General features: G+C 33.3%; 1 protein-coding gene across 1 annotated transcript; it reads right to left on the reverse strand.

Moving 5' to 3' along the window:
• Window positions 1-829: 829 nt before the first annotated feature.
• Window positions 830-13462, reverse strand: LOC125662705 (interferon alpha-inducible protein 27-like protein 2B). The gene is made up of 3 exons (XM_048895029.2): window positions 13419-13462; window positions 7493-7651; window positions 830-1509 (listed from the first exon to the last, which is right to left on the reverse strand). The coding sequence occupies exons 1-3, from the start codon at window positions 13429-13431 to the stop codon at window positions 1229-1231; spliced, it is 453 nt and encodes a 150-aa protein (XP_048750986.2). The 5' UTR covers window positions 13432-13462; the 3' UTR covers window positions 830-1228.
• Between the last annotated feature and the right edge of the window lie 2958 nt (window positions 13463-16420).

The raw sequence follows: 16420 nt of genomic DNA on the forward strand, positions 1-16420 counted from the left end.
GCAGTTCAGAATTTAGTCGAGGAATGGAGAACCTTCATTGATCAATGGAGAAACACGTGGAGTTCTGGAGAAAAGGCCCTCTCAGTGCAAAACAAAAACAAAAAACAAGAAGAAATCTGTTATTATCTGATGAAATGGATAGACGATAAAGGGTGCGATATATACTAGTTTGCCATTACAACCTATCATTGGGTTAAATGCTGTCTGACTTGTTTCATACCGATTATGCCGTCCTTGGCACACTGATTTTGACTACGGATACCTCCTTAACTTGATGAAGATACAGGGCTCACGGCGGGTGTGACCGGTCAACAAGGGACTCTTATTTCTCCTAGGCACTTGATCCCACCTCTGGTGTGTCCAGGGGTTACCTTGAATTTTCCGGAAGCGTCATTTTTGGTTCGCGTGATACATTTTAAAGAGACTGATTTCCGGGCAGGTTGAGATGGTTGACAGAAAAAATTGAGTATATTTGCAACATGTAAGGATATAAGACATCACAGGAAAAGATACAATAAGTTTTATTTCTTGCAGAACTTCGGGCTGCAAATAAGCGAGTTGAATCACCGCCATTTTTAAGCTTCCGGCCTTGTTGATTATTTACATATGTATAAGGTTAGATGTGTATTCATATATTATGACCCAAGCACCTGTGATACGGATTAGCTTACTTGGTTTGTTTTATCTAAATGCAGACCTGCACTTACACTGTGTATGTTAAGGTAACTCTATACTCGCAGTTTTATCTGATACAAGTTTGAAAAATGTATTTATTTCCATTCATTAGAGTTAAAACTAACAAATTATCAAATAAAATACATATGTCATCACACTTTTTAACTGGTTATGACGATATAGTAGCATTCATAACAATTTCATGAAAGTGTATCTTCACAAAAATATACAAAATGTCTGTAAAAATAAAGGAAATCTATCGCATAATAGACTTGATAAAGAAATCAATAGAAACAGAGTTATTGCCCTTGGATTCAATATTTTAAAACTTATCATTGATTTTTAACAAGATTTTTTACAATAACTATCGGGAAAGACTCCAACAAAATTTATGTTCCTATCATGCATAAATGTAAAGAAATCATTGATTTTGCAAAATCTGATGACATCACAGTAGGGTGGAATTACTTTAAGCTTGTTATATACGTTTTCCCCATGTATATATAGTGATTATAGAAAGAAATATCTCCGACATGTCTCTAAATTTGCTTATTTAGTGTAATACCAGTTCTTTATTACTTTTTATTTTTTTTAGCGTTTTCCAGATCTTCCCCGCCACATACAATCCGCCCACTATTGATCCTCCAGTAGTCAGTGCCCCTCCACTTATCCCTTTGGCACCTGTTGACATCAGTAACGCCGCCAACGAACCTGCAGCTACCCCCGTAGTTTTAAACCCCGCCGCGGATAAAAGGAGAGGGGTGGCAATCATTGTTCCTCCGCCTACTAAGAATCCGCCACCGATGATCTTTCCATATTTCTTTAATGTAGAACCTATATTTAAAAAAACAAACATGTATATAATGTAGCACAAAAGTTACGACAAAGACAGACAAACAGATTGACAAGATCCGTCTCTGTCTCTCTCTCTCTCTCTGTCTCTCTCTCTCTCCAGTACTGAATACAATGTAATCTAATGGGCCGTGGCAAGACAGAACTTATGACAGTAACTATGTGTAAATCAAACACAAAATTCGTAAAAAAGATATATTTCGTGTAAATTAGAGAGAGAGTGTGTGTGTGTGTGTGTGTGTGTGGGGGGGGGGGTGATCACTAACATCCCTTTGCAGCTAAGTTCGTCTGAACATGTTATACAAGAATCTTACTATTTTAAAATCAGGTTTATTGGAATATTTCTTCAATAAATGACCTGGAAAATTGGCATTTAATTTCATGTAAAACTATGTTGAACAATGAAAAAGATACATGTTTTGTTTTATTTAACAGCGAAATTGGCACTATCTGGAACCGACATGATCTTTACTCGCGCTCGCCATTTTGAAATGAACTAAAATACAAAACCAACTCATCCCGTGGGAATCCGGTTAGAATAGGTCCTCAGTACCCCTTGCTTGTTGTAAGAGGCGGTCCTTCGGATGAGAACGTAAAAACCTAGGCCCCGTGTCACAGCAGCTGTGGCACGATAAAGATACCTCCCTGCTCAAAGGCCGTAGCGCCGAGCATAGGCCTTTTTGCAGCGACAATGGTGACGTCTCCATATGAGTGAAATATTCTCGGGAATATTAAACAATATAAAATCAATCAAAGATATTTCAAATGCGTTATATGTGAAAAATTGAAGACCAATTTAAAAAAAAAGAAATACTTCAAATAGTGATAAGTGATAGCGCACAAGTATAAATATATCATAGAGCTATCAAGGAAATTCGAAATATAATCTAACATTTTTTTCTTATTCCATGATGTGGATTTTTAGTTGTTTTTTTTTTAAATATACGGTGGGTGAAGTCAATAACTGCCCACATCATATATATGTAACACTGGCCCCCAACCAATCACCCACCCCTCAACCGGTCATCCACCTGGATACAATTTTGGGCAAACCGTTTATTTTGGCGGCTATACACTCTAAGTCTTCCATCATGCATTTACAGTAAAAATTGAGATTTATCGCCGAACCAAACTGTCGCCGGTAACCGCGGCCATACTCTAAGTTTGAGATCACTGTCCAGAGTCGTTCCGTCGATGTTGCGGAGTCAGAACAATGTCAGGATCGTACAGGTCTGCGCAATCGGATAAAGCGATCCTGTGCTGCTGATGTCATGAGAGGTCAGCATGCTCGAAGATGATCATCTGATTAACTATGCTGTTGTTATAGATCTGCTTCAAAGGCGAGATATGGTGCTTTGTGAAACAGTGAATCGCACCTGCAAATTGTGACACTCTTCTAGACATCCAATTACAAATTAGTGTTATCACTTCTCAATCAAGTCCAAAACAGTGGGGAAAATAGAGAGAGAGTTGTATAGGGAGGAATAATATATTTCAACTTTTAAACAAGAAAATTTACAAGTTTTTCCGGGTTAGAATTGGTCCTCAGTACCCCTTGTTTGTCGTAGGAGATGCCTAAAAGGGACGGTCCTTCAGATAAAACCGCAAAATCCGAAAGCCCGTGTCACAGCAGATGTGGCACGTTAAAGATCACTCCCTGCTCAAAGGCCGTAAGCGCCGAGCATAGGCCTAAATTTTACATCCCTTCACCGGCAGTGATGACGTCTCCATATAGGTGAAAAATTCTCCAATGGTACGCTAAACGATATACAAGCAATCAGACGTGGTAATTCTCAAAATGCGTTTACATTTAAAGACAAAGCAATCAAATATCGGAAATCCTTGCAGTTGGTAGACTACTGGTGCCTAAATCACTTAGTATTAGTAATTAGCATTAGTAACTTACAATAGATGGATTTTATGAAAACGCGTTTTATTGTCTTCAAATTCTAGATTATATCTATCCAGTAAACTTAGCGTTAGAAGTAACAAGGAGTAATTAAGCGATTCACTCCAGACCAAATAAATGTATGAAAACATTATTTGAAAATAGTCTGCGAAATTACTAGTAGTCTATATTGCTTTTCTAAAATTCATATTCAAAAAATATTTTTTGGTGTTGATCAGTATAAATATATGGAAAAAATCATCTTGCAAATAGGAGATAGAAACATGACAGATAGGAGATAGAAACATGACATATTACAGGAGATAGAAACATGACATATTACATATAGGAGATAAAAACATGACATATTACATATAGAAGATATAAACATGACATATTACATATAGGAGATAGAAACATGACATATTACATATAGGAGATAGAAACAGGACATATTACAGGAGATAGAAACAGGACATATTACATATAGGAGATAGAAACATGACATATTACATATAGAAGAGAGAAACATGACATATTACATATAGGAGATAGAAACATGACATATTACATATAGAAGATAGAAACATGACATATTACATATAGGAGATAGAAACATGACATATTATAGGAGATAGAAACATGACATATTACATATAGGAGATAGAAACATGACATATTATAGGAGATAGAAACATGACATATTACATATAGAAGATAGAAACATGACATATTACATATAGAAGATAGAAACATGACATATTACATATAGGAGATAGAAACATGACATATTACATATAGAAGATAGAAACATGACATATTACATATAGGAGATAGAAACATGACATGTTACATATAGGAGATAGAAACATGACATATTACAGGAGATAGAAACATGACATGTTACATATAGGAGATAGAAACATGACATATTACATATAGGAGATAAAAACATGACATATTACATATAGGAGATAGAAACATGACATATTACATATAGGAGATAGAAACATGACATATTACATACAGGAGATAGAAACATGACATATTACAGGAGATAGAAACATGACATATTACATATAGGAGATAGAAACATGACATATTACATATAGGAGATAGAAACATGACATATTACATATAGGAGATAGAAACATGACATATTACATATAGGAGATAGAAACATGACATATTACATATAGGAGATAGAAACATGGCATATTACATATAGGAGATAGAAACATGACATATTACATATAGGAGATAGAAACATGACATATTATAGGAGATAGAAACATGACATATTACATATAGAAGATAGAAACATGACATATTACATATAGGAGATAGAAACATGACATATTACATATAGGAGATAGAAACATGACATATTACATATAGGAGATAAAAACATGACATATTACAGGAGATAGAAACATGACATATTACATATAGGAGATAGAAACATGACATATTACATATAGGAGATAGAAACATGACATATTATAGGAGATAGAAACATGACATATTACATATAGAAGATAGAAACATGGCATATTACAGGAGATAGAAACATGACATATTATAGGAGATAGAAACATGACATATTACATATAGGAGATAGAAACATGACATATTATAGGAGATAGAAACATGACATATTACATATAGAAGATAGAAACATGACATATTACATATAGGAGATAGAAACATGACATATTACATATAGGAGATAGAAACATGACATATTACAGGAGATAGAAACATGACATATTACAAATAGAAGATAGAAACATGACATATTACATATAGGAGATAGAAACATGACATATAACATATAGGAGATAGAAACATGGCATATTACAGGAGATAGAAACATGACATATTATAGGAGATAGAAACATGACATATTACATATAGGAGATAGAAACATGACATATTACATATAGGAGATAGAAACATGACATATTACATATAGGAGATAGAAACATGACATATTACATATAGGAGATAGAAACATGACATATTACAGGAGATAGAAACATGACATATTACAAATAGAAGATAGAAACATGACATATTACATATAGGAGATAGAAACATGACATATTACATATAGGAGATAGAAACATGGCATATTACAGGAGATAGAAACATGACATATTATAGGAGATAGAAACATGGCATATTACATATAGGAGATAGAAACATGACATATTACATATAGGAGATAGAAACATGACATATTACATATAGGAGATAGAAACATGACATATTACATATAGGAGATAGAAACATGACATATTATAGGAGATAGAAACATGACATATTACATATAGAAGATAGAAACATGACATATTACATATAGGAGATAGAAACATGACATATTACATATAGGAGATAGAAACATGACATATTACATATAGGAGATAAAAACATGACATATTACAGGAGATAGAAACATGACATATTACATATAGGAGATAGAAACATGACATATTACATATAGAAGATAGAAACATGACATATTACATATAGGAGATAGAAACATGGCATATTACATATAGGAGATAGAAACATGACATATTACATATAGGAGATAGAAACATGACATATTACATATAGGAGATAGAAACATGACATATTACATGAGATAGAAACATGACATATTACATATAGGAGATAGAAACATGACATATTACATACAGGAGATAGAAACATGACATATTACATATAGGAGATAGAAACATGACATATTACATATAGGAGATAAAAACATGACATATTACAGGAGATAGAAACATGACATATTACATATAGGAGATAGAAACATGACATATTACATATAGGAGATAGAAACATGACATATTACATATAGGAGATAGAAACATGACATATTACATATAGGAGATAAAAACATGACATATTACAGGAGATAGAAACATGACATATTACATATAGGAGATAGAAACATGACATATTACATATAGGAGATAGAAACATGACATATTACATATAGGAGATAGAAACATGACATATTACATATAGGAGATAGAAACATGACATATTACATATAGAAGATAGAAACATGACATATTACATATAGGAGATAGAAACATGACATATTACATATAGGAGATAGAAACATGACATGTTACAGGAGATAGAAACGTGACATATTATAGGAGATAGAGACATGACATATTACATATAGGAGATAGAAACATGACATATTACATATAGGAGATAGAAACATGACATATTACAGAAGATAGAAACATGACATATTACAGGAGATAGAAACATGACATATTACATATAGGAGATAGAAACATGACATATTACAGGAGATAGAAACATGACATATTACAGGAGATAGAAACATGACATATTACATATAGGAGATAGAAACATGACATATTACATATAGGAGATAGAAACATGACATATTACATATAGGAGATAAAAACATGACATATTACAGGAGATAGAAACATGACATATTACAGGAGATAGAAACATGACATATTACATGAGATAGAAACATGACATATTACATATAGGAGATAGAAACATGACATATTACATATAGGAGATAGAAACATGACATATTACATGAGATAGAAACATGACATATTACATATAGGAGATAGAAACATGACATATTACATATAGAAGATAGAAACATGACATTACATATAGGAGATAGAAACATGGCATATTACATATAGAAGATAGAAACATGACATATTACATATAGAAGATAGAAACATGACATATTACATATAGGAGATAGAAACATGACATATTACATATAGAAGATAGAAACATGACATATTACATATAGGAGATAGAAACATGACATATTACAGGAGATGGAAACATGACATATTACATATAGGAGATAGAAACATGGTATATTACATATAGGAGATAGAAACATGGCATATTACATATTATGTTTTCTACAAATATGTCGTGTTTTTAAAACTCGTTCGACTTTTGAAAGTAATAATTCATTCCAAATTACAACGCCCTATAGAAGAGACGTGTGGCCACAAATATCTGGAATAGTCTTACCTTGACCTTGTTCTGTTTGGTCGCCAGTTTCAGGTTCGGTTGGGGTACTTTGTTTTCCGGCTTTGTCTGTCCTATTACGAAATAAAGTCAATCTGGCATACTTAACAACGATGCGAGTCTGACGGTCTCCAAAACGCCCTCTTCCTCGAAGCAGTCTGGCTTATTAGAAGAAATAATATTATTTATAATATATAATAATATTATATATATATATATATATATATATATAAGATAAGATAAGATATTCTTTATTTCCTCCAAGGTAATGGAGAGTTATAAGTAATTGACAACTAGAACATTATATAATTAGATATGAACAGGAACAAACACACATAATTATATATGTACAAAGTTACACTTTACGACAATCAAAGATAAAGAGATTTTTCAATTTGAAAACGTAATTTGAAACAATTTGAATTACTTTTTTCCATTTATCACGAGACAAATTTCCAAAGCTTGTACCATTAATACATCCCAGAAGAGAAAGATATTGTGTTTCAATACTTTGGCTCTCAAAATTAACATATTCTTCAAGGTCTAACAGATCCAATATATTCTCTAGTAAATGTTCTCTTTCTGATAAAACATTGAAGCAACTAAGCATTACATGCATGTTATAATTTAAAACATTTTTACCACACAAAGTACATTCTTTTGAAACTATTTTCATAGAAGCAAGTTGCAAGAGACAATTAATAGACCGTCGTTGACCAGGATTTTCATTAAGGATACACCAGATATGACTTGGTCTTAATTTACAATGAATTTTCATAAACAACGACATATGTTGACATTGTGATATTGCATTATGCCATTTTCTATCTTCTACTAGAAATACATTTTTAAAAACTAATTTTGAAAATGATTGTTTATCAAAAACAATATCAGCATGGTCAGAAAATACATTAGACATTTCGTATTTTGTCAGAGTATCAATAATAATTTTTGTCACAAGAAACTTTTCAGCAACACAAACATTGGAGATAAATCTATATACTTTATTGTGAGTAGAGTTTTGATCTGCTCTATGCAGTCTACCGAATAATAATAAACGACATTTATCAATATAACCTTCCATAGTCCATAAACCTAGATTTGCAATGCACAAAAGAGATGGAGAATATTTTGAAAAACCTTGTATTATTCTAGAAAAATGTCTTTGGATATATTCAATTTTGTTCAGATCTTCTTTAGATAATGCTGTCCATAGCTCACAAGAATAGAATGCCGACGGTAACACAATCCTTTTCCAAATTTTAGCTGAAACTATAGGATGAATCTGAAAACTGTTCACACCAATTGTATACAAGGAATGTATTTTAGTTCTTGCAGCCCTGCACGCTCGATCTGTCAATTTGTCACATTTCATGTTTGCTTGAAGCAAACAACCTGCATATGACACTATCACAATATGGTATATGATCATTAAATAATTTCATTTCATAATTTACAAATGAAAGAGGAAACTTATTAAAAACTATAAAAACACTTTTACATGGATTGTAATGAAGTCTCCATTTGTATGCATAACGCTCAACAATAACCAACAGACTTTGAAGAGAGCGAGGCGAATTACTCAGCAAAACAGTATCATCTGCTAACAGTATACTTGGTATATGTATATCACCCAACAATAACCCATAGTTGAGTTTACAAATTTCATTTAAGAGATCGTCTATATATACAAGGAACATAAAAGCACTAAGAACTCTTCCTTGACCAACACCTTGTGAAACATTGTATAATGACGAATTCATCCCAGCAAAGGATACAAAACATTTATTGCCATTGTACCAGTATTTCAGGATTTTCCATATTCTACGATCAATTCCAAGAGTATGCAGTTTAAATAAAAGGCCATTATGCCATATTCTATCAAAAGCCTTTTCGTTATCTAAAAAAGCACAGAAGAACCCCTTGATACATAATAGCCAATGGCTTCTTTCAAGACATAGCAGGCTGGTATAGCACCATGATCATTTCTGAAACCAAATTGTAACGGATGTGGAAATAAGATGCGCTTTTCAGTTAATTCATTTTCAATGCGAGATAGAATAACCTTTTCAAATAGTTTGCTTATTGCAGAAGTCAATGTAATACCTCTGTAGTTTGTAGGGTTACATTTATCTTTATTTTTGCCTTTGTAGATAGAGATTACTTTACCAACCTTAAACATTTCAGGAACATATGTACATTGCAATATGTGGTTGAAAAGAATACATAAATGATCTACGAGTTTGTTTCCGCCGTATATGATGTGTTCATTTGTAAGAAAGTCTGGACCCGCTGCTTTTCCCTTTGATATTGCTGTAATATGTTGCCGTATTTCCTCAGTCGATAATGGATCCTGTACAAGAGTAGATTGGGAGAAGCTTCTTGACTCACTATCTAGATGATTTACATATTCATCAATATGTTCTTTGAATAAATCATCAAATTTGTTTGGAGTGTGTTTCTCCTCGGCAAGATCAGAATAATATTTTCTCCAGAGGTTGCACATGTCTATAACATTATCGGCTGTACTATCCATGTACTTTAGATGTTTAGGGAGTGTAGAGGACGCTCGTTTTGAATTTTTCCACGCTGTTCTGTAAAAGGTACCTATGTCTAATTCAGCTGCCTTTTCAATTTCATCAAATATGGAAGTATGCCAGGTTTTTACTGCTAATCTATGAAGTTTTCGAAACACACATTTTGCTTTTTTATATTTAACAAAAGAATTGGATTCCTTGGACCTCGGAGAACCCTCCGATTTCCAGAGGCGTCGAGCACATCGCATATCATAGTGAGCATGATCTAGATTGTTAGATTTCCAGTAGGGCTTTAAAAAAGGTCTAAATTTTCCGTATGGAATGTGAAAATCAGATGCAGATAAAAGAGTGGCCGTTATATTTATCAGATGTTGGTCAATGTCATAATCCAGTTCACCATCTGCTTGAAAAGTGCTGAGAAGACGATCACATGTGTTTTTGTACGCTTGTAGATTATTTGAATCTGCAATTGACCATTTTGGAATGTTACGAAATAGATCTGGAGGAAGGCAGCTGAATATATTTTTGATGTTGAATTCAGAGAAGAGGGGGAAATGATCAGATATTTCGTATTTGAAACCTTTATATATCTCTTTATATTTGACTTCAGACGCCAACCATTCAGGAACAAAAATGTAATCCAGTACTGTTTTAATCTTTTTGTCTTTAGTTTGGAATGAGACAATATTGCACTCAGTCTGAAAAACACTATACAAGTTTCTTTCTGCCATATTATTAGTCAAAAGTTTTGACTTTGGACTTGTAGGTTTATTTGTGATATCTGTATTGAAGTCTCCACAGAGTATCACAGGACCAGATTCACTGAGTTCATCACAGAGATCAAATACGTCACACAAAACACTTTTGTATTCATTAATGGGTAAATTTGTCGAGGGCAATAGGGATCCGATGATAAATAGTTTGTCAGACCCAAACACAATCTCTATTGTCAGTATTCGATTGTTTGTTGTCTTGATTTCTCGAACAGAGTATTCTCTAGATTTTCTGACAATAAAGACTACACCACCTCTTGTTATGTTATATGTAGTGGTTCCTTGGTTTGCAATGCAAATAACGTCTTGCTTAAAATGTGAACTCAAAATTGGTAAGCAGTTATTTGGTAGCCAATGTTCAGATATGAAAGAAATGTCGGAGAATGCTATAACATCGGAAATTTCCGGTATACAACTGAAGGCTCCATGGACATTCCATGTGGATAGAATCATCAAGGGAAGTAAGATTGCGATATGAGCCATTATGAGCTATCAGAATGTTCTGTGCTATCTTTATATTTTTCGTTCCGTACGATCCAATCTCTGACCGAAATGGTGTCGGACCAAAAATCAGATTCATGTGTCTTGCTGTAGTCGTTTTCGGCGATATTGGCCCTAATCACGAATGTTGGAAATTTGCGTTCTGAATGATGAGCAAGAAGAAATATTCCAAAAATATCTACGTCTTTACTTTTGCACCAGTCAATGATATCTGATTTGACCCTTTCAAATGTTGTGTCACGGGCTTTGATATTAGCAAGAACAACACGCCGCGACGGTGATCGTTTCCTTCGTACAAAGGTGTATCCAGTAAAGGCACTTTGTGATTCACAGATGATATTTGGTGCCAATTCCCTACTAAGGGATGTAGCTCTTAATAGGCAAGGATTTTCACTGTCGACGTTTTGTCCGACATTCGACGTTTTTAAGATGGAAGCCTTCTTCTTTGGGTCAGACACAGATGTGTGAATGTTTTGTATACAACTTGATGTGACCGTTGGAGTGGAAACGCTACGTGTATGTTGATGCTTAGAAGCTTCTAGTACAGACTGAAGTGAATGTTCAATATTTCTTTCAGCCACTTGCTGAATTTCAGGATGGACATTTCTCTCACATGAATCATTGCCAAAGACTGTAGAATTGCTTCTTTCATCACTTTTATCTAAGTCAGTGTCAATCAATTGCGCGCCATCTGGACGTTTTCCAGTTACCACAGTTGAATAAAGTGATTTTTGTTTAGCACTCTTTTGTTCACACTGTATTTTAATTTCTGTCTGTTTGTTTTGTTTCTGTGGGGTATTTTGTGTCTTTTGAATTTTTTTCAATTCTTTCATAATCTGTGTTCTTGTATCGTATTCGTCGTCGTACGATTTTATTTTCTGATTCAGGAATCGTATCTCTGATTTCAGTTGTGCCTCTGAATCTGCAAGTCTGCTTTTTTCAGCAGTACAGTTATTTAGCTCCAACTGCAGTCGTTCATTTTCACACCGAAGTGACCGAATTTCGTTACTTTTGCAACGCAATTCACCCTGAAAGGCAGATTTCATTTCTGATAACTGTTCTTGGATTGGAAGAAGTTCATTATGCAGACTCTCCATAATGGCTGAGTAAAGACTTCCTTGTGGAACTTTCTCAGCATCATCGCAATTTTGGTCATCTATTTGAAATTATCGCAAAGAAGCGCTTGTATATTTCATTTTGTGTTTACTCATAACTTCTCTTTAGAGTTCGGCCGTTGACACAATGCCCTCACAAAAAGCAAAGATATAGTAGACATCAGTAGCGTATTTCTCCCCAATAGTTTTACCCGTTTTTCCTCGTTGTCGTCGCTCAGTCAGGTATCCACTAGGAAATTCTTCATAAGTAGATTTTGTATAATATATATATATATATATATAGAAGTTTACGAACTGTTAGCTGGGCAATAGTTTGTTTTATTTCTATTGGATATGTAAGTCACGTGCTTCTTGGTCTGCTTCTTTTTTTTTTTTTTTTTTTTTTTTTACACGCAATGACGAGGAAATGGCACTGATTTGACTGATGAAAATACAGAATTTATTAGATGGAACGCAGAACAGAAACACGAAAAATGTAAATATTGAGGAGTTCCGATTGCAACTCTTGTATATATATATATATACAAATTAGTGATGGCTAAAGACGACTCATTTCTGATACAAGAATATCTGCCTGGTTTGAAGATTATTTTTCAGAATGTTGCAAGTGAACGCCCTAGTACCAAAACATGAGATATTGGATTAAATTTCTGATGTTTGGTAGCAGAGATAAAACAAAAGAAAAAGTACATTTCCTACACCGTATGCACTTATGTGGATATTTACTTTATGATATTTTCTCGAGTCATTAAAACAGTCAACCGCTATGAAATGATATAATTAATCACAATGAATTATTTATAAATCAATATCCAGAAACGTACATTCAGCAACATGTAGCCCCCCCCCTCCCTACACATACTTTCGCGCTTAATTCACTGGCCTCCAGACGCCGAGGCCCTCTTGTTGCCTATCTATCCTCCGCATTTTCTTATGCTTGGGGGATCTCTCTCTCTCTCTCTCTCTCTCTCTCTCTCTGAGAAAATATATGGATAACACCTACCTTTTCCAATCATGATCAAATGTATGAAGTTCAGATTAAGTAAACATTGCTAGGTAGATTGTGAAATTTTATATGAATTTTGTATGGAAACTCATTTAGGACCTATCAATTTATTTTTTTGAATTTGAAATCGCGAATTTAATTATTTCAAACTTTTTAATTCGTTATAGCGGATTGAATTTGTTATAACGAATTTGCAAAGTTCGTAACACTGGATTTCAAATTTCAAATTTGAAATAACGAATTTAGATCTATATCGTTATATCAGATTGCCTACTTTGTTATAACAAATATCTATTTGTTTCAATGAATAAAGAGACATATATAACTTGTAATAACGGACCAAAAATTAAACAGAGAATCCGAGGTTTTAAGCCACACACCGGATGAACACCGTCAGGAGTTTGAAAGGTACGGGTCACTACGGAAACTTTCTAGTTTTGGATAGGATGAGATTTGTTTTTATAAAGGTACGGGTCACTACGGAAACTTTCTAGTTTTGGATAGGGTGAGATTTGTTTTTATAAAGGTACGGAAACTTTCTAGTTTTGCGTGATATTTGTTTTTATAAAGGTACGGAAACTTTCTAGTTTTGGGTAGGGTGAGATTTGTTTTTAAAAGGTACGGAGACTTTCTAGTGTTGGGTAGGGAGAGATTTGTTTTTATAAAGGTACGGAGACTTTCTAGTTTTGGGTGAGATTTGTTTCTATAAAGGTACGGAGACTTTCTAGTTTTGGATGAGATTTGTTTTTATAAAGGTAAGAAGACTTTCTAGTTTTGGGTAGGGTGAGATTTGTTTTTATAAAGGTACGAGACTTTCTAGTTTTGGATAGGGTGAGATTTGTTTTTATAAAGGTACGGAGACTTTCTAGTTTTGGGTAGGGAGAGATTTGTTTTTATAAAGGTACGGAGACTTTCTAGTTTTGGGTAGGGTGAGATTTGTTTTTATAAAGGTACGGAGACTTTCTAGTTTTGGGTGAGATTTGTTTTTATAAAGGTACGGAAACTTTCCAGTTTTGGGTAGGGTGAGATTTGTTTTTATAAAGGTATGGAAACTTTCTAGTTTTGGGTAGGGTGAGATTTGTTTTTATAAAGGTACGTAGACTTTCTAGTTTTGGGTGAGATTTGTTTTTATAAAGGTACGGAGACTTTCTAGTTTTGGGTAGGGTGAGATTTGTTTTTATAAGGGTATGGAAACTTTCTAGTTTTGGGTAGGGTGAGATTTGTTTTTATAAAGGTACGGAAACTTTCTAGTTTTGGGTGAGTATGTTTTTATAAACTACTCGTATTATAGGTGTATCAGTTCGTTTTAAGGATTGAAGAAATTAAAAAAAAAACCTCAAATGATTTAATCTATTATTACTAATTCTTCAATGTTCGCTATCACGAATTATGAATATTTCAGATTTCATAAAACCATCATATTGAATTTGACAAATTGCAATGTAATATAACCATTCCTAAAATTTGTGTTTTCATGTTTAATTCGATAAAACAAATTTTTAGAATTTGTTTTAACAAATTCAAAGGAATTCTTTATAACAAGTTTGAATCCGTTAAAACGAAGTTAAAGGTTTGAAATCGTATACGTAATAACGAATTCGTTAATACCTTTATAGGTCCTAAAGGGGATCCTACGGGAATATATTTTAATCTAAAATAATGACATTCAGAATCCAGAGGTTTTTTTTTCGAATTTTTAAAAATCGTAATATGATTCTGTGGGAACCGGATTAGAATAGGTCCACAGTACCCATTGTTTGTCGTGAAAGGCGACTAAATGGGGCGGTCCTTCGGAAGACACCGCAAAAACCGAGGCCCCGTGTCACAGCAGGTGTGGCACGATAAAGATTCCTTCCTGCTCAAAGGCCGTAAGCACCGAACATACGCCTAAATTTGCAGCCCTTCACCAGCAATGGTGACATCTCCTTATGAGTAAAAAAAATTCTCAAGTGGGACGTTAAACAATATAGATCCATCAATCAGTTTTAAATCGTTATATAGCAGACGTTAGAATTCGCTACAAGTTACGGATCAAATTCGTTATGACTTATATGTAAGCCCTGAAATCACAAATTTTAAAATGTTGAATAACGAATTAAATTTGAAATAACAAATTCTGAAATTCATGACATGAAATTGCCTAATCCGTTATAACAATTTTTCTTGTTCTGACTTTGCTACATCTTCACACAACTACGTGTTCATGTATCATGGGATTGCCTTCATTAACTACTCCTTTTAACAATTTGTATGAATCTGTTTTAACGAATTCTAATCCGAGTTAATAAATTAAAAAATCTATGATTTGAAACTATTATAATATTCTCACGAATTATATACTGATATGATATCAATGATTTTATAAACCGTGTTATCGAATTTGACAATTTGATAAGTTGGGACCTGTGAATTTTTGTTTTCTTGTTTTCAAATTTAATTTGTTAAAATTTTAAAAATTGTTATAGCAAATTCGGTATAACATGTAATACGTTATATCTAATTTAAAAGAATAGATTTGAAATAACGAATTCGTTATGTTATGAGAAATTTTAAAAAGTTCTAATTGGGCTTCCGTAGGATTCCGTTGAGAGCCCCTCCCCCTACTATCTTACCTGTACGTGCTTATCAGACGACCTTTAAAGAAAACCTGCCAGCTCATCTCGACGTATTACAAAAGTTTCAATTTAGCCAAGGAATTGATTAAAAATGTATTACTCGGGCTATATTTTCAAGAAATTGTTGTCTTTATACATCTTAATTCTTCGGGGGGTTTTTTGGGAGGGGGAGGGGGTAGATGGATGACTTATCATAATTATATGTAAAATCATATGTAAAAAAAAATATATATATATATAATGATATATAGAAAAAGAATGTGATAAATGAAAAGGATTACAAAGTCAAGCTTCGTGTCAGAGCTTAAATCTCTTGATATTATCACATGACTTCTTTCTTGAACATTTTTTATTCACAACTAGTCCACATAGTCATACAGCATG

This window comes from Ostrea edulis, chromosome 8 (assembly GCF_947568905.1).
Source record: "Ostrea edulis chromosome 8, xbOstEdul1.1, whole genome shotgun sequence".
Lineage (NCBI taxonomy): Eukaryota > Metazoa > Mollusca > Bivalvia > Ostreida > Ostreidae > Ostrea > Ostrea edulis.